We start from the raw sequence: 19,135 nt of genomic DNA, 5'->3' as shown, positions 1-19,135 counted from the left end.
CAGACAAAGAATTTCCCCCCAGTGCTGGAGTTGTAGAGTTGGTGTTACAGCTGTGAACATTTGGTCCCTTTCTCTCCCAGGCTGTTAGGTGGTGGTTTTTGTTTCATACAGTAGCTTTGCTCATTCCCAACCTGATTCTCCCAGAGGGGCCCATGGTGGGGTGAGCTCTGTCCTGGTTTGCGTTTCTCCTTGGCCAGTCTGGAGATTCCCAATGGTGGAGTCAGAGGCCCCAGGTCTGATTCTCACCTCTGTAGCTTGGGAGATTCACTACTTTTCTCTGGGCCTCAATTTCCTCCTCTCTCAAGGTGGGGAGGCTCATTCTGGTAGTCTTTGATGAGCTTCTGCTCTCAAGCTGGGCTTTCCCTGTCTAGGTGCAGCCGGGCCTCAGTTTGCCAGGTTTTTGTCTCTGGAGTCAAGGCCCCTTTCTCCACTCTCACTCCCTAGGTGCTGGCGGCTGGTTTGACTGGATGTTCCCAACCCTCCTCCTATGGTTCTTAAATGGCACGATTGTCCTAAGCGTCTTCATCAAGCTGCTGGTGCATGGGGAGCCCGTTATCCGGATGCACTCGCGAACCTCAGTCACATTCTGGCGCCATCGCAAGCAGGCCGACCTGGACCTGGCCAGGGTGCGTTATCCCCCTCCTTGGCTCCAAGGCCTCTTGAGGGCCTTTTACAGTTACAGGATCACATCTCTCCTCTGGCCTCTCAAAGCTCCAGGCCAAGACTAAGCGTCAGAGCCTGTGGTAGAGGGCACTTCAGGTCTGGGCCCCCAGGGATGGAATTCTCTCTGGGACCAGCTCAGACTGCCCCTTTCTGTCCCCATTAGTTCATGAGCAGAGCTCACCCGGTTCCTTCTCGAGATGGGGGAAGGAGCAGCCTAAGGTCGTATCACAGGTGGCTAGAATTTTTTTTTTAATTTTCTTGTTCAAGTATTAATATAAAAATCAATGAACTTGAATTCCGTATGCCAAGAACACAGATAAGGGAGTTGTGTATGAAATTCTGCCATGTCTGAACTGCATCATTTATATGTGGGATCCACTCTGTCCTGGTGGTAGTTCCAGTATCACTGGACTCGTTTCTGTCCTGGGGGTGCCTCCTTCTGCTCCCTTCTGTTGATATTTTGTGGTTTACTTTCTTAGTGTCATTATGAACCCAGAGGCAGAACTGGCCCCAAAGCCAGAAAGACCTAGGGTCCACTTCTTTTGCCTCTCACTGCTCTGGTCACGAGACTGGTCTGAGACTCTGAAGTTTCAAAGGTGGTATTAAATTGCATTGGTGGAGGGGCTTTCTGTACCTGGAAGTTCCCTTGTACTCCATTAAAACCACAGTACCAGTCCTTATCACTAACCCTCAACTCTTCTCCCTCCCTCCCAAAAGAAAAGTCAAGCCCTCCCTTGTGAGAAGTACAGCCACATCCAGTAAATCCACAGCTGGCTGCTCTCGACCCTCCTTTCTGAGCCTCACACTCGGTGGTCTGGATGCAGTTTCCTCACTGCTTTGATCTGAGCTCTTCCAGCTTTCCTCTATATGTCGTTGGCCCCGTGGTTCTCCAGGGCTTTCTCACCTCTCTGCTTCAGTTCATGCCAGGCTTCTAAGTTTTCTCTCAAACTTTTGTAATTTCTTTTGCCACAATAAAATTCTGCTGCATTAATGGAGTGAAACATCTCCCCCTTTGTTTCCAGTTTTGCAGCCAGAGTTTAGGTCTCAAGACTCAGTCTTTGAAATTGCAGGGACCTGGGCCCTGATCTGAGGAGATCAGGGAGGGTGCAGGTTCTCAAGTCTTGGAGTCAGGACCATTGGTGATCCATATTTCTTCTCAGATTACATATCCATCTCGTCATCCTTCCTTCCAGTGGTCCCTGAGTGAAATATGATTGTCCTTTTGTGAATCTCCAGTTAGGTGGCAGGGGCTTGCTTGTCTTGGAGCCCTGAGGTAATAACAGAGTTATTCTAGACTGACTCCCCTTTCCCAGTACCAAATCCCTCCCAAGTGTCCAACCTTAGATATCCCACAGTAATGGAGAGCTTACTACCTAATTAGGCAACCTATTTCATTGTTGGACAATTCTCACTGAGTTTATAAGAAAGGTTTTTTTTCTTTTAGTTAAATTAAAAAATTTTTTTCAACTAAAAATCTATTTTCTTTCTATCCTACCTGTACCCCATTTCAAAAAAAAAAAAAGGAAAAAAGCTTATATTTATTACATGCATAATCAACCAAAACAAAATCCCACTTTTGGCTGTGTCCAAGAAATATGTCTCCTTCATCTTGAGCCCTTCTCTCCTCTGTTAGGAAGGAGGAGGGTTGCTTGCCTCATAATTGGTCCTGTGGAGTCTTGGTTTTGGTTATTGTATTGATCAGAGATTCTAAGTCTTGTCTTTACACTGTTATTGTCATTGTTGTCCTGGTTCTGCTCACTGTCCCCTGCATCGGTTTGTATAAGTCTTCCTGGATTTCTCAGAATCCATTTCTTAGAAAGCTCTTTTATCAATGGAGCCATGATCTACATCCCTGCAAATCCCCACCTTTTGGCCCTGGGTCAAACTAGGTCTTGATTCCAAACCCAGCACCCCATATACTGCGCTAAGCTGCCTCGGGGCTGATCCTCAGATGGATGGAGTCCCTCTTGCCAGAAGCATGTGAGCATCTGCTCAGCCAGATCCCCTCCACTCTGTGCTTGGGTAGTTGATGTTTTTGGACTTTGCAGGATTTCATATTTGTCTCAGTCTTTATTTTATCATGTTGGTTTCAGCCTGACACTTTCCTTTAGTTCATCCCTTTATTCATTTGTTCTGTGTGGGGTGTGATTCTGTCCTCTCTCATGTCAGCCATAAATTGGATAACCAGTGTCTTCATCCATGCCATTAACAATCCAGAACATGGCTCCAACAAATCCAGTGCATGTTGATTAGATACTTGCTGTTGGCCTGGCACTGTTTTCAGTCGTGGGGTCTCAAGGACAAAAACGTTTCTTCCCCTGTGGTCCCTGAGGAGAGTGTGATTGTTCTTTTGTGAGTCCGCCACACCGGCCTGCCCTCCAGCCTGCATTCTCTTCCTGGCTCTCCTGAAGCTGAGACAGAGCACGGTGTGGTGTTTCCCTGATGTGCCCAGTGACCCTGTTAGCGAGGAAGCCGCCTTGGTGTGTTATCCTCTCCTTACCTCTACGGGGGGCGAGGGGAGCACACCGGGCAGTTCTGCCATTGGTCTTTTAGTCTAATAGGATTTTAGGAACACCAAGGGAAAAGTAAGGATGGCAGTATTGTCTTGTCTTCTCTTCTTTGCCAGGGGGATTTCGCTGCAGCAGCCTCTAACCTGCAGACGTGCCTGTCTGTCCTGGGCCGCACACTGCCCACCTCCCACCTGGACCTGGCCTGCAGCCTCTCCTGGAATGTGATCCGATACAGCCTGCAGAAACTGAGGCTGGTGCGTTGGCTGCTGAAGAAGGTCTCGCAGCGGCGCCGCCGGGCAGCTGTGGCCGCTGGTGGCTTTGAAGACGAGGCCAAGACCAGCGCTCGGGACGCTGCATTGGCCTACCACAAGCTTCATCAGCTGCACATCACAGGTCAGGCAGAAGCAGTAGGGGCTGGGCTGGAGCTGGGCAGTTCTCCATCTTAGCTCTGCTGCCACCCTTTGTCCTGCTTATAGCTTGGGGTGGAAAGCCTCCTGCCCTCTGCCTGCTCCCCCCCTGCCCCTCTCCTGCTACCAGAGCGCTCTGGGCTCAGCCAGGGTTGGTTTTTGAAGTTTTCTCCTGTCTTGCTTGTTGCCTCCCAGCCTTGCCTTAGCCTTTGTGGGTAGAGGCAGCCTCTGACCCTTGGTTAGATGACACTGCATTGTAGCCTTCTCCTGCCCCTTCTGCAAGATTGAGGCTGCCGCTGCTGAGTTTGGTTCATGTGGTCTGGGCCTGTGCTTGTGGGGACGCGCCATCCAGCCAGGGGCATATGTTGAGTACCTGCTGTGTGCTGGGCCCTGTGTGTCTGAATACAAGGGATGAAATCATTCTACTCTTCTCTTGGATGAGAGAGCAGATACACATTGACATGATGTATTAGGTTTTATAGCAAATTTTGTGTTAAAAACACAAACATGTACAGAGCAGTTCAGTATATGGTAGTTTTGAAGGAGGAGGTCAGGACAAGTGTCACATGGATGGTGGTTCATGATGGGGGTCCAAGGAAGAGAGAATTGTGGAGGCGGAAGTGGGGAGGGAGGGCATTCCGACATGAGAACAGTCCAGGCAAAGTCTCTGAAGTGGAAAGTGGGGCGTCACATGGAAGCATGGAGTGCAGGAGGGGAGGGGAGGTCCGGTGAGGCTGGGAGGTGGGGCCGGGCCCAGAGGAGTTGATGTGTTTGGATCCAGGAGGCAATAGGGAGGGGAATGACTTGGTTAGATCTGTGCTTCCGGAAAATGCCTTTAGTAGCCAGGTGTGGGGAGCCTGGAGGCAGGGAGGCCAGCCAGGAGGCTGCAGCAGTGATCTAGGGTAGAGGCGACAAGGGCCAGGACCTTGGAGGGGGCGGCTAGGAGAGCCAGAGGAGGGGCTAGGTGTGAGGTGTGTTGGGAAGGTAGAAGTAGGGGGTGGGAGAGACATGATGGTTCTGTTTAATACAGGTTGAGTTTAGAATGGCTTTGGGGTATCCAGCAGGTAGATGGTGTTGTGTGTGGAAGGTCAGGGAAGATTCTGGGGCTGGATTTCTAGATCTTGGGAGTCATGCCTGGGGGGGGGGATTCCCAGGGGAGCTTGTCGATGAGAGAGTGGGAGAGAAGAGAACCCAGGATGGAACCTGGAGAAAAACTCATGGTTAGGGGGCAGGATTTTAAAGAGACAGAGAAAGAGATTGTGTGTATGTTTGTGTTATGTATGTGTGTGTATTATGCAGGTGTATGTGTGTGCATTCATATATATATGGACAGGTTTGTATGAATGGAGGTGGATACCTAGACCTAGACCTATGACAAACCTTTCTAGGTTAAGTGTATGGGGCAGGGGTGGAGTGTGGATAGTCTTGAGGGGCCCAGGGCTCTGACCAGAGAAGGATTTGGCTGGGACCAGAGGACTCCAGCAGAGCCAGGCCAGCTGAGGTCCCTGTACCCCAGAATGACTTCCCCCAAAGGCCCAGTTAGGCAGGATCCTGCAGAGATCTTTCTAAAGGCTCGTGAAGGACCAACCCCGATGATTCAGCCCAGAACCCCCAGTGTTTGGGGAGATGTGGCCAGCACCCTGTGTGGTTGGCTCCTGGGCCCTTCCGTGGGGCACCATGGACTGGGCCCCAGCCTAGCTTTGTTCAGATCCCCGTGCTTCCAGCTGATGAATCCCATGAAAGCTATGGACAGGGCCGTATGGCCACATACTTCGTGCTCTTTCTGGCTGCCTCTGTCAGGAAGTAAACATTTATTAAACCCCTGCTGTGTGCCAGGCCCTGTGCCAAGCTCTGGGGGTACAAAGAAAGATCAGAGGCAGTCCCTGCCCTTGGAGCTCACAGTCTCCCAGGGGTTTCACAAGAACACAGTGTAACCTAGGGGCTTGAATTGAAGTGAATTAAAGCTCATTTTAAAGAATGGTTGGCTAAGTGGAGATGTCAGTAGGCTGGGCTGGACCAGGAACCAGGGAATCCTAAAAATTTTGAGCTGGCCAGGAACCTCTGTGTGCATCCAGGCCTTTTCTGCATGCTGGATGTCTTCCCCAGCGCCCCCCACCCCCTGCCTTGGAGAAGCCCAGGGCCATATTTTCAGAGGTAGAAAATAAATTAAATGATATTACAAAAGAAACAGTTACTGGGTTCAGACCCCTGACCTAGGCCAGTTTGCCCATGGAGGCAGCAGCTTTCTTTGCAGTGCAGTCAATAAGGTGTCATGCAGGCCTCATGTGAGGACTTCCTACAGGAGGGAAATGCCCCCTGTGGAGGGCCAGACCCCGAGACCCGTTCTGCTCTGGGGGTGTGATGCACCGTGTTCTTGGAAGCTGCCTGTTGGCTTTCGGTGGCCACAGCTGGGAGCCACCCTGGGCTGGGCCTGGAGGCGTGTGTGGGTGGCTCGCTCTCAAGTAGGTGTCCACTTTCTGCAGGGAAGCTCCCGGCTGGCTCTGCCTGCTCCGATCTGCACATGGCCCTGTGTGCCGTGAATCTGGCCGAATGTGCCGAGGAGAAGATCCCCCCAAGCACCCAGGCCGAAATCCACCTCACGGCCGCCGTGGGGCTCAAGACCCGCTGCGGAGGCAAGCTGGGCTTCTTGGCTGTGAGTACCTTGGGGGCCACAGTGCTGGGGCTGCGCCTGGGCCTGCGGGGGTGGTGCAGTCAGGCCACTGGCTCTGCCCTCCTCCCCACAGCTATCAGCCTGCTCTCAGCCTTATGTGGGAGGAGCTGGACCTGGCTTGGGGGCCACTTCATCTGTGGGATGGTTGCTTGGTCAGCTTTGCAACAGTTCTGTGGGGCAGGAGAGAGAGCCCTGGGCCTGGAATCAGGGAGACCCGAGTTCCAGTCCAGCCTCAGATATTTCCTGGCTGTGGGATCCTGGGCAAGGCATCTCACCTCTGCCAGCCTGCCTTTGCTCATCTGTAGAATGGGGCAGTAGCACCACCTGCCTCGCAGGGTTGTGAGGGGCAGGTGAAACAGTCTTTGTAAAGCACTCTGTCACTGCTGGTGCTTGTTGGCAGGCTCCCATGTAGCATCCCCCTTTGTTTCTAGTTCTGACCTCTGGGCCGAGGAGAGGCCTCTCTGGAGACACAGCATCCTGTGTACGGAGGAGGTAGTTGAGAAGCCGTCTGGGTGGTTAAGTCATGTAGCAGAAGTCCTCACCGAGCCTGCGGCCTTTGGTAGTGGCTGGGGCTGCTCCTTTGGGGCTGCAGAGCTCTCCCCAGGCCTCATTTCCACAGCCCAGAGGCAGAGCAGCCCTACGAGGCGTGGGGCGTGCTAGGTGTTACACCAGGAACTTCATCCTGGGTCCCTTCTGACTTGGAGCTCAGTACTCTGCTGGGTCACAGGCAGCCTCTCTTGGAGAGGAGACAGCTAAGGCCCAGTAGCTGAGTCCCTTGGAAGGCTGGCTCCCCTCTCTTCCCTTGGAGCCCCTTGAGGCTGGGGGTCAAGGTGAGGGGAGCATCGTGGTCAGAATCCTAGTGTAGTTGTGGGCCCTTTGTGTGTGTCCAGTCCCATATTTGGGAGTTTTGGCTTTGCCTGGCCAGACTTTGGTGGATTCACCCTGGGTGACTCCCTGCCCCTCGTTTTGTCTTCGGGTGAAATAGAAAAAGCACATGGTCACCCTTCCTTCACAGAGCTACTTCCTGAGCCGAGCCCAAAGCTTGTGTGGCCCTGAGAGGAATGCTGTCCCTGACTCCCTTCGCTGGCTTTGTCACCCCCTGGGCCAGAAGTTCTTTGTGGAGCGGAGCTGGTCAGTGAAGTCAGCCACCAAGGAGAGCCTGTACTGTGCCCCGAGAAACCCAGGTGGGAGTCTGCCTGGCTCTGCTTCTTGTGGGGAGGGAGGGGGTTGGTGGACACCATTGGCCCTGGGAGCCATAGAGCAGAAAACAAGATGAAGGGCTGGCCGGCAGTGCAGTGGCTCAGGAGGCATGGAGGTATTCTCTGTAGCACTGGTCATTGATGAGAAAGGATGTGAGCCTTTTTGGGCTGGGACCCCTCCTTGCTGGCTTTGCTCTGGGCTTCCAGACCACGGACAGTTGTCTTTGTCTGGCCCATTGTCCTCTATATACATGAGAAAGAGTCTGCTCCCTAAGTGTGAGAACATGGAGACCTCCAGACAGTCATGGATCCTGTCCCAGGATGCCAGGGCTTCTCCCAGGATTCCTGATGCCCCTTCTGCCCATTCTCCCTTAGGCCATGGTGCCTGTGATGTATTCTCAAGGGCTGGGGCTATCTCTGTGTGCCCTTGGATCAGGCGCTTCAGCCCCTCTGGGGTCCAGGGAGGGCTGAGGTGGCCCACAGGCGGCTGCTGCCCCACAGTGGCGTGTTGGGGCTGCCTTCCCCTCACAAGGCGCTGTTGCCTTTTCCCTCTTCGAGAGCTAGGTTTTCTCTTCTATATAAAAGGCCCTGGAGGCCACTGCTGCTTCTCTTGGGGTTTGGCCTGTTGGGCCCCAGAGATTGGTGCTACTAGCCTCTTTTCTTCCTTGCCTCTGTCCCCTAACCACTGTCACTACTCTCCTCTGCCCACCTGAGGCAGGTTGGAGGCAGCCCACAGCTCTGTTGGGGGCAGGTTGGGGAGCTGAGTCTTGGCTGGTCACACCCGTTTGGGTGCTGGTAGGTGCCAGCTGCTGCCCAGTCACTCCCCCTCCATTTGTAGATGCTGCCTTTTAAAAGAAACGTTTTACTGATGCTTTATCTTTACATCATGACCATGTCTGAGGGAAGAGACAGAGAAAGAACGCTGATCAGACTGTCCCTTGTGACAGTAACAGTTGAGCAAAGCTCATACTGTGCGTCCTTCTGAGAGTATATACGCTGCTCTGTCCTGGTAGCCCCTCACCTCTCAGCTTCATTGTCTGGTCCCCAGGACCTTGGTGGGTTTTTCAGTTCCTCAGAGGGAGCTGGCTTCCCTCTAAGTGCTGGTCTCTTTGCTTGCCTAACTTTTTTCATTGTGTGGCTTGTTTTGGTTCTACTTTTTTTTCCTGATGGGCCTCAGCTCCTCAGAATCTCCCAATGTTTCTTTGACTTCCTCACAGTTGCCATTTTGAGCTGTCCAGTGACATCCCGTCACCTCTGCTTACTGGACTTGGGCCACCTACTCCCCCTGAATCTAACTTTTCCCCCTTTAACAAGCATTTACATTCCTGCCCACCCATCTCTCTCCACTTGAATAAAATATTCCTGTAATTAGATAAAAACAGACTTCCATGTTAGCCCTACCCTGGGCTGTGCTGTCTCCTTCTGCTCCGGGCCGGTCTGCTCTTCTGGAATTAGCCCATGTGCCTGCATCGATAGGTCTTTGTGATGTTCCTGTCCGAGGTTCTTCTGGTTCTGCTCGCCTCACCCCAGCACCGTTGCTTTGGTCATTCCTTTGTCCGCATCATTCATGTACCATCATGTCTTTTAGCTGTTGCCCCTTGATTGGTGGGCACCCCTGTGGTTTCCCCACTGCCAGTAAGGAAGCCACCATAAAGGCTTCTTGTCCTTTGATCTCTTTGGGGGCAGCCTTGGGCCCTAGGGCATGTGTCGGGTGCCACATTGCTGTCCAGGGGGTCCCAGGGTCCCTCCAGCATCGGTACTGCCTCTTTGCTCACCTCAGGGGGTGGATTTCTCCCTGAGGGTTTTTATAAGAAGGGTGTGGTTTTGTTCCACTCTGTTTGGGGTGGTTTGTGTCCATTCAAATGCCCAGAAGGGCACTTAAAGCAGACTAAGCCTTCTCCACCTATTACCTTTGGCAGCGGACCCCATTGCACAGGTGCACCAGGCCTTCTGCAAGCACCTGCTCGTGCGAGCCGTGGATGCACTGGTGAAGCCCCAGGCTGAGCAGGATGAAGAGACATGGTACGTGCTTGGAGTGGGAGGGAACATTTCATCATTTGTGAAAGGAAGGGGTTGGACTCGGTGGCCTCTGAGGTCCTTGTGAGCCCTGCAGCCCTGATCTTGGGGAGACTGGAAAGGTCACATGTGCCCATGTTATGGATAGCTTTCTGTGGCTAGCCAACCAAAGAATATGGGCTTGGTTGAGTGGGTGACCCTGGGAGGTGTGCACATGGGTGGCATGACCAGAGCTGGGTTTGGGGGATTTACAGCTGGCAGTGGTGTGCAGGGTAACCCCGCAGGGATCCTGGGCTCTGGGAAGGGCAGGTTTGGAGGCCTGATCTGGGCTGGGGGTGGCCATGCTCAGACCCTGGGCTCACTGGGATCAAGATGCTTCAGCCACACCTTGGGCAACTGGAACAGAGCTCTGGCAGGAACGAGGGCTGGGTTACCAGGGGTGGTGGGGAGGTGGGCCAGCCCAGGTCTAGAGGACCCAGCAGTCAGTACTTTTTCCTTTGGTCTTGTCTTGTTCTCAGTGAGCTGTCCAGTGCCCTGGAGTACTTGAAGTTACTGAATTCCTTTGTGGATTCTGTAGGGGTCATGGCCCCACCTTTCACAAACAGTTCAGTGTTGAAGTCAGCACTTGGTGAGTCTCTTGTAGGGGAGGTGGGGGCAGTTGTCACATTCATGGGTCATTGAAGGGGAATCCAGACACAGGGACACAGAGACAGCGACCTGCTGGGCTTTCCCGATGTACTGAGAAAACTTTGCTCAGCATAGAGTGAGCAGTGCCAGTATCCCTGCTGCGGGCTCCAGGTAAGGCCGAGCCTGGCAAGGAGGACATGGAGTGAGGTGGTTCTGAGGCTGATGTTCTGTGCCTTTGAGGGGCTCACAGCATTTTGTCTCATTTGCTACAGTTCTTTGAAAGTTGGGGTTTTTAATCTTTTTTAAGGGAGTGCTAGTCCCTCGGACAGTCAGTCTGATGAGCCTACAGGCCACTTGTCCAGAGTCATTTTTATAAATGTATAGGATCAAATACGCAGAATCACTAGGGAGCAACACATGGTGAAATTGTTAGTGAAATATCTTTAGAAATAAGTTCACAGACTCCATGCAAATCGGCCCATGTTCCCAGATCCCTGCTTTGAGGGAGAGACTTTGAATATTTTAAAATATATTAAGTATTAATAGTAAAGTAGAACAGTTTAACTGTCTTTTTAAGGCATTTAAGTAGCTTTCAGCTTAGAAGACTTTGGCTGTTTGGCTCCCTGCTTTCACCAGCTCCTCTGCCCGACCACATGAACATGCTCACAGCCCTCTCCTCTTCTTGAGGGCCGGCCTTAGGATGAGGCATTTGGGGAACAATGCAGTTTCCTTGGACAGCAGCCTAGACCATCCTACCCTTTAGGGTGATGACTGTTCTGAGAGGGGGTTCATGGAGTACCTGAGGACTGCATTGGCCACCCCTTGCTGCTTGTGATGATGTCATAACTCTTATCCATATGATGAGGTGACCTGGACATGAGTGTCCTGTAGTAACTGACCACCTGTCCTTACTGCTCCCCGTCCAGGTCCCGATGTTATCTGCAGGTGGTGGACATCCGCAGTCTGGATGGCTGTCGGCTGGCTCCAAGGGGATGATGCAGCCGTGCGGTCACGGTTCACTGAGGTGGAGCGGATCCCCAAGTCCCTAGAAATGGCTGAGTGCGTGGCACCTTTCCCTTCCTGAGTGTGTGGTTTGTGGTGTTGGGAGTGGGGGACGGGAGAAAGGACATGCTCACTCACTTGTGCTGGCTCGGACAGGTGTTGCCAGCACAGGCTGCCAGTGTGTGCCCAGAGAAACTGGTGCAGTGTTGGGGTGCTGAGACTCAGTTTAAAAAATAAACCCAAACCCCTAGGTGTAGCTGATGGAAGTGAAGGCACGTAGCAAGAGGGGCATGGCCCAGTAAGGAGAGGGCCAGGTATGCCAGGGCTCAGAATGAACTGAGGACCTCCCTTCCTTGCCATTGGGATGGAGCTGGACATGGTGGTGGTCAGATAGAAGGAGAGGTGAAGGCTGAGACCCACGACGCTTTGGCCGAGTAGGCAGCCCAAGCATCCTGGGAAGGAGTAACTTGGACTCTCCACTGCTGCTGAGCTTCCACAGACTTTGAGTTGTCTCTCTGAGATCTGGAGGATGACCCACGATCAAGGCCAGCAAGCCTCAGAGTGGCTGGGCCGTAGAAGCCACATGGCGGCAACATGGCCCCAGTCTGTCTTGGTAGAGAGAAAAGGCCTCCATCCAACTGACCAGGATCTGAGTGTTGCCAACAAAGTTAGAGCACACATGCGGTGTCCAGCCAGCTCGAGCCACACCTAGTGAGGCGTGTCTCTGCCAGAAAGGGGGGAAGGCAGGCTCAGAGCAGTGATGTGGTATTGGGTTGGGGCTGTTAAGCTTTTGTAAGGAAAGGCGAGTCAAAGACTGGAGAGGATAGTAGTCGATGAGGAGCTTCAGTCAAGGAAAAGGTCTCTTGGACTCAGAGGGCAGAGTAGAGAGGGTTGTTATCTCTTAGTCCCCTAGAGAGTAGACTGGGAAGAGGCCACCCATGGTACTCAAGACGATGTGATTGGGCTGTGGCCTCCTTGTGGCAAGCATCTGGGAGAGCGCCAAGGGGCCTGGTGGCTGAGGCACCTCTGCCACCCCGTCACTCTGGGCAGACTTGGCATCTCATCTGAAAAGTACTGGGCTGAGACCAGAGCTTGGCGCATAGTAGGTGCCCCAGGTGACATGACCTGTCAGGGCCCTTCCAGCTCTGAATCTGCGAAGTGGAGATTTTCTGGTTTTCAAAAAATAGAAAAGAATAAAGTCTGCAAACGATAAATATCCCAGTGAACTTGACTCTGGTTCCTGGAAAAAATCTAGACCGTCTAAGAGAGATGGTTGTTGAGCCACTTGCCCAGAGTTTGGATGATTGTGGGAGACACAGAGAGCTGTGGGCTGGGCCATGGCATAGCTGATACCTTTACAGTTCCCAAGTTGTCAGGAACAGCTTGGCGTTGGGCCTGTCATAGTCTCCACTGGTTCAGTGACCCGGCTAATCCCATGGAGCCCACACCTCACAAGTGGACAGGATGGATAGAGTTAGGGTTTTTAGCTCCCACTCTGGAGACCCCTGGACTTTGGGCCAGGTCAAATGAGATTAAACTTAACAGATGTAAATGTTAAGGCTCACCCTTGGGGTCAAAGAAATCAGCTTTACAAATACCAGATGGGACTAGCCAGTGGTCCGATGTGAGAAGGGCCGTTCATGGTGGTGGTGAATTAACGTTGAGTTGGTGTGGAGGCTGCCCTGAGATGCTCTCTGCACCTTCCGGGTGTCTGAAGGAGGGAAGAACCATGACAAGCTGGAAGCCAGCCCCAGGATGGGGCCCCGGGAGCCCTGGTGGAAGTGAAAATCTGGAAGGGTCTGTGTCTCGGCATGGTCTTCTGCACGCTCCTCCCCAGACACAAGACCAGAAAGGAGAGGGCTAGATGTCACTAAGTTAACCCTTGGTTGACAGAGCTATTCCAGAATGGGGCAGGCAGCCCTGGGAAGTGGTGGGCATTCCTTCCTTGGAGGGCTTCAGGTCCAGATTGGATTCCCACTTAGGACAGAGGGACTCGTGTTCATGTGGGTATGACTGGATGGCTCTTACAGTGGCATGATCCTGGAGGCTGCGGCAAGTGATGGCATCCCCACTGTCTGTATGAGAAAACTAAGTGCCTTTTGGTTAAATGACTGATCTGATGAGACCCAGGTAGTGAGTGAGAACAGACCTGTAGGGAAAACCCCTGGCCTCTTGCCCATTAGACCAGTGTTTTTTTTTAAAGTTAATTTATTTTTAGTTTTCAACATTCGTTTCCATAAGTTTTCAGTTTTTTCCCCTCCCTTTCCTCTTTCCTCCCCACAATGGCATGAAATCCAATATAGACTGTACACATATATATTCCCATTAAACTTACTTTGAGTAAGTTTATGTTGTATGTTGTATAGAAGAACCAGAATGAATAGGAGGAACCACAAGAAAGGAAAAAAAAACCCAAAATAGTCTGCTTCACTCCACATTCAGATTCCATAGTTCTTTCTCTGGATGTGGATGGCATTTTCCATCATGTGTCCTTTGGAATTGTTTTAGGTCCTTGCATTGCTGAGAAGGGCTTAGTATCAAAGTCAGTCCTCGCCCACTGTGGCGGTTACTGTGTACAGGGTTCTCCTGGTTCTGCTCCCCTCTGTCAGCGTCAGTTTATATAAGTCTTTCTGGGTTTCTCTGAAGTCTACCTGCTCCTCATTTCTTATAGCACAATAGTATTCCATACGTTCAGCCATTCCCCAATTGATGGGCATCCCCTCCATTTCCAGTTCCTGGCCACCACAAAAAGAGCTGCTATAAACATCTCTGTACATATGGGTCCTTTTCCCTTTTTTATGATCTCTTTGGATATAACTCTAGAAGTCTGGACCAGCTGCTTATATTTTGGAAGCTTTGGGCTCAGCGCAGTAGAGTTTCCTCCCAATGGGGGTGGCCTCTGGAGGAGCTCCCTGGCCCTTGTTCTGCTTGGACTGAGTTCCATAGACTCTCTCTGGTCTTGGTTGGGGCTGTCATAGGAGGGAGTTGTGTGTGAGGGAGTAGGTAGGGGGGGGAGGGTTTCCAGCGCATTGTCCCTTTCTGGCTTCATACTCCACGGCCTGTCGTCACATTGATTGGGACTTAAAGGGTGACTTGTACAAATGGAAGCTAACCCTTGGATGCACCGCTGTCAACATGCACTTGAAGGGCAGGGGGGGCGGTACCCAGAATGCTCAGCAGAGGGCCAAGGCGGGGAGCCCACAGGTATTGGATCTGTGCCTGTCCTGTTGGCCTTGGGCATAGGCTCCTTGTTGGGAGGGCTGGCCCCCTGGGAGGGACAGGGGAAGGGAGATGAGCCCCTTAGAAGGCTGAGAGGAAGCCCCCTTTGTGTCCTGCCTTCCTTCTAGGAGTCCCCTTGTGAAGGCCGTCTTCCACGTCTGCCGGGCCATGCATGCCTCACTCTCGGGGAAGGCCGAGGCACAGCAGAGCTCCTTTGGTCATTGTGAGAGGGCCAGCGGCCACCTGTGGGGCAGCCTCAACGTCAGCAGCGTGGCCTCCGACGCAGGGCTCACCCACGTAAGGCTCTGGTGCTCCCGGTGGGAGGGAGGGTGCAGGGGGAAAGGAGCAGCCCTGCCCTGTGCCCCACCTCCTCACCCCCTGGGCCTGGGGTCTGTTTTCCAACCCCTCCCCCCACCTGCCTGGCCTGCCCCTCCCCCTGCTCCCTAGCCCCAGCAGGGAGACTTGGGGGCATGTGGTCATTAGGGCAGCCGGGCACGGCCTCCTCGCCTCCCCTGCGAGCGGCTGGGGTGCATTGTAGTTGCATTGCACGTCATGTCGGGGCCGTGCAATGTTCCCACAGTGCATCCCAGAGGCCCGCGCTGCTGCCGCTGCCACCGCCGCTGCCTCCACCGCTGCCACCCCTACTCCTTCTCCTGAATTCTCCCAGGCCAGCCCTGGTGAGGTGGTGCTTTGGGGGAGCTGGCAGAGGCCCAGAAGGGTTACACCTGAGCCTGCTGGTGGGGCCAGGGTCCAAGCAGAGGGAAAACTTCCCAAAAAGGGGGTGAGGTTCCATAGCAGAGGACCCACGTGGGTGAGGCGTGACCGCCTCCCTGTGTAGGGACGTCCTAGCAATGACCCAGAGCCAACACTGCCTGGCCTCCCACTGCCACCCCTCAAACACACACCAGGGGATGGAGGCCAGCTGTCCCATCCCCAGGATTACAGAACTTGTGTCTGCTGGACCCAGACTCCTGTGCCCGGGTGCAGAATGGGGCATCCCTGTGGGGAGAAGATGTCTGTCTGCACAGAAGCTTTTGGTGAGGGGGGCGAGAAGCAGTGGTGGGCATCAATCCACAGAGGAGGACGAGGAGGAGGACAGCCCCAAAGCCTGGGCCCTGTCGCCTCCTAGTCTCCCTAGGACAAGCCCCAACATGGCCTCCTGGCTCACTGGCCAGTCCTCTGTCTACGCCAGCACCAGTCTTCTTTCTGCGGGTGCTGGCGTAGACTGGTTGGTAGTCTGGTCTGACAAGGCTCCTGTGGAGAGGAGCATGCCCAGGGGCCAGGCCCCCTACTGGAAGGAGTCCCAATGGCCCTGAGTGGGCATGAGGGCACTACATGTCTGGCCTCTGCCCCCTCCCCTCTCATGCTGCTCCCTGGGCTCTGGGGCACCCCAGTCTGGGCTGGGCTGCTCACCGCTTCCCTCCTGTTTGCTTTGGCCCCATGCAGGTGGTCCAGCTGCTCACCTGTGACCTGCTGCTGTCTCTCCGCACTGCCCTGTGGCAGAAGCAGGCGGGTTCCAGCCCAGCCCTGGGAGAGACCTGCCACGCCTCAGCCCCCGAGCTCGCGGGTTTCCAGAGGGATCTGGGCAGCCTGCGCAGGCTGGCGCACAGCTTCCGGCCAGCCTATCGGAAAGTAAGAACCAGGGTCCCTTCTCCCTTTCCTCCCAGGCCACATGGGGCTGTCTGGGGTCTCATCTGGCCCCCTTAGCAGGGAGAGGACAGCTGGCCAATTGTTGCCACAGGAGTAGTCACTTGAGCGGTGGGTGCCCAGCACAGTGAGGCACTGTGGGGGTATAGGAGGAGAGGGAGTGAGGACACCAGCCCTGCCTCATCCTTTCTGTACCACCTCTGAGCCTCAGTTTCCCCATCTGTAAGCCAGTGTGGTGATCTCTGTAGGCCCAGGAGCTCAGGCCTTTACTCTGGGATCGTCAGATGGTCCTGTGACGCACAAACGTGGCTCTCAAGTGCCGGCCCCTTTGGTCCCAGCAGTGATCCTACCCAGTAGGACAGCAAGGCCCCTGGGGCCCTCAGGACTGACCCTAGGCAGGCTGGCCCCTGTGTAGCCCCGAGCTGCTGCTTTGGCTTGTTTTAGTCCTAAGAGGGCAGCAGGAAGGCTGCCCGGCCCGGCCTTTCACTCGACAGACGAGATGTTCTGTGGCCTTGCTTGGAGATTCCCTCTCCTCTGGGTGCTGGTGTTATTAAAGAGCCCTGTGGGGGGCAGAGGCCCCTTGGGGTGGGCTGGTGGAGATGCTGGAGAATGAATTGGGAGGCCCTGGATGTGTCCTTGCTCAGGCTTGGGCCCCTCCCTCCTGCCCCCCAGGTGTTCCTGCATGAGGCCACGGTGCGCCTGATGGCCGGTGCCAGCCCCACCCGCACCCACCAGCTTCTGGAGCACAGCCTGAGGCGCCGCATGGCCCAGACAACCAAGCACGGTGAGGCGGGCAGGGGGAAGGGGGTGGCCCCCTGGAGCTTCTTGGCAGGAAAGGGCGGCTTACCTGGGTCTCTCCCTCCCTCCCTCCCCACAGGAGAAGTGGATGCCCTCCCTGGGCAGCGAGAACGGGCCACCGCCATCCTGCTGGCCTGCCGCCACCTGCCCTTGTCCTTCCTCTCTTCCCCGGGCCAGCGGGCGGTGCTGCTGGCAGAAGCTGCCCGGACCCTTGAGAAGGTCGGAGACAGACGTTCCTGCAGTGACTGCCAGCAGATGATTGTCAAGCTGAGTGGGGGCACCGCCATCGCGGCCTCCTAATGCGGCCCCTGCCTCCTCTCCCTCCTCTGCTCAGAGCCTCGCTCACCTTTGCCTCGGTCTGTGCTGCCGAATCCCTGGCTTGTGCTGGCTGAGCCAGAGGGGCCGGAGCCCCCTCCGCTGCCAGCCTCTGCCCGGCTGTCCCTCCCTTGGGCTTCCCTGATTTAGGACCACCCAGAAACTTGGAAAGTTTCATCTTTCACTGAGGAAGGAGATTCTAGTGGTCTGGTGCCCAAATGGGGGCCTGGAGAAGAGACTGGGGGGCAGCAGGCAAGCCACAGGGAAGTGGGGCTCAGGCCCAGGCAGGGGTGCTCCCTGCAGCCCTCCGGCCCTCCAGGCATCCCCAGCCTTATCTGTGCTGAGCCAGGGCCACTTCAGACACCTGTCAAAAGACGTATTTTGGAAACACAACGGTTTTTACTCTGGCTTTGTGTGTTTGATTTGCTGAGCCGTTAGGAGTGTGATAGCCCCCTCTCTCTCTTGCTCTCTGTCTCTTTTCCTGTCTCTGATGTAGCCGTTAATTATTTTTCCCGTATTAGAAGCGATAGCTGTGGGGTGAGTGTGGTAGTCCAAAGCCCAGCTCCAGGGGGAGTCACGGAAAAGGGGGTTAGAGGGAAGGGGAGGCAGTCCTCAGGGCAAACATGAAATAAAATTCTTTTTTTAATTTTCTATAAAAAAAAAAATGGTATTCTCTTTAATTGTCTTCCTCCTTCCCTCTGTCTCTTTCTCTTGGGCTCTCTCCAGCTGGGCCAGGACACTTACCTGGGCAATCAGGGTCCAAGTGGATGCTAAGGGGGGAGGGCGCCTTGGAGTATAGTGGGATGGCCCAGTGACTCCATCAGTGGAACCATCTGGATGGTGGGAGCGACGGTGCCTCATTTCCACTCATTGGGTGCCTTATCCCAAATTCTTCAGCTGAAGTGCTCGAGATGGGGCCTCTGGTCTGCCCATCTGCTTCCCTAGGCCTGTACCCCCACCCAGGCCTCTCAGCTCTCAGATAGTCAGGAAGGAGGCTGCTCAAAGTCCCCACACCCAGGAGAGGTGTGTCCAGCAGGGCCCTCCTTTTCTTGGAAGAAAGATCCTCTTTTCTTCCTCTCTCAGGCCAGGGCAGAAGCCCTGGACTGGCTTTCTCCTTGTGGGTAGGTGCCTACCCCCTGCCTCTCTTGCAGCTCCAGGGGAGTGTTGGGGGAGGCCCTCATCATTGCTGGCCATCTTCACCCACAGTTAGAGGATTACTGTATCACCTTAGGTAAAAGGCACTTCTGGGGGGGGGGGGTTGTCCCTACCACCATGGAAGGCCTGGCATTTCTGCTTGGTAGACCTTGTCCTCTGGTTTCTGGCAGGGACCAAATACCCTGAAGGACCTCAAACCAGTAGCTTTGGTTTCACCATGGACCAAACATCTTCCTTAGAGCCCTGGAGGTTGGTCAGTCAGTTCCTAGAGGCTATTTGGCTTCCAGCAGCCTCAGGCTTAAGGAAGGGAAGGAGGTCTGAGAAATAGTACCCAGACCTACCTCCTGGGACAGAAAGTGAGCCATGGGAGCAGCCAGAGGCAGGATTGGGGCCCAGGGAAGACTGGATTTGGCCAGCCCCTTAAATGAAGGCAGTGGGACCTGGCCCTTCCAGTGTGGAAGGGACAGTGCTATGTGGGACCCTCGGCCTTCCTGGCCTTAGATACTTTGGCAGAGGGTTCAAGTAGAGCTTGCTAGCTACTTGGCAGGGAACACGATAAAGGAGATGGAACCTTGTTCTGGCCAAGGGCCTGCTCCAGGCCACCTGATATCCTTGCTGATTTCTCCTACCATCTCAGGCTTGTCCCCAGTCTACTGACCCTGGGATTGGGCTGTGGACCAGTTTTGTACTCTGTCCCAACCATTGTTTATTTTATGTGTGTACATATGTGCCTTGTTGTTTGGGGGTGGGGTGGCGTGTTGGAGGCTTGGGTATTGGAACTGGGGGGCTATTTAGGCCCCGTAAGGAAGGCTGGGGTCTCAGCTACCCAGAGGGACATTTTTTATGTTCAATCATGCACCTTGTCTGGGATAGTCAATAAACACAGCTTGGTCTGTTGGCCCGCTC

General features: G+C 54.2%; 1 protein-coding gene across 4 annotated transcripts in view; it reads left to right on the top strand.

The window, feature by feature from the left end:
- Positions 1-19,135, top strand: part of SREBF2 (sterol regulatory element binding transcription factor 2) — a 48,757-nt gene extending 29,622 nt beyond the window's left edge. For 3 of the 4 annotated variants that reach the window (XM_069099410.1, XM_069099412.1, XM_069099411.1), the window contains 10 exons: positions 445-626; positions 3,290-3,566; positions 6,064-6,233; positions 7,267-7,435; positions 9,370-9,472; positions 9,985-10,094; positions 11,020-11,152; positions 14,443-14,611; positions 15,761-15,946; positions 16,634-19,135. In XM_069099410.1, the coding sequence (XP_068955511.1) occupies positions 445-626; positions 3,290-3,566; positions 6,064-6,233; positions 7,267-7,435; positions 9,370-9,472; positions 9,985-10,094; positions 11,020-11,152; positions 14,443-14,611; positions 15,761-15,946; positions 16,634-17,059 (1,925 nt within the window). In that variant the 3' untranslated portion in view covers positions 17,060-19,135. The remainder of the gene's footprint in view (positions 1-444; positions 627-3,289; positions 3,567-6,063; positions 6,234-7,266; positions 7,436-9,369; positions 9,473-9,984; positions 10,095-11,019; positions 11,153-14,442; positions 14,612-15,760; positions 15,947-16,633) is intronic. The other variant, XM_069099413.1, reaches the window with a different exon arrangement.

Source organism: Petaurus breviceps, unplaced genomic scaffold, assembly GCF_028583685.1.
Source record: "Petaurus breviceps papuanus isolate PSGF00001 unplaced genomic scaffold, PetGlider_PUasm1.0 379, whole genome shotgun sequence".
NCBI lineage: Eukaryota > Metazoa > Chordata > Mammalia > Diprotodontia > Petauridae > Petaurus > Petaurus breviceps.
The sequence above is the reverse complement of the archived record's forward strand: the minus strand, read 5'-3'. Positions and strand labels throughout refer to the sequence as shown.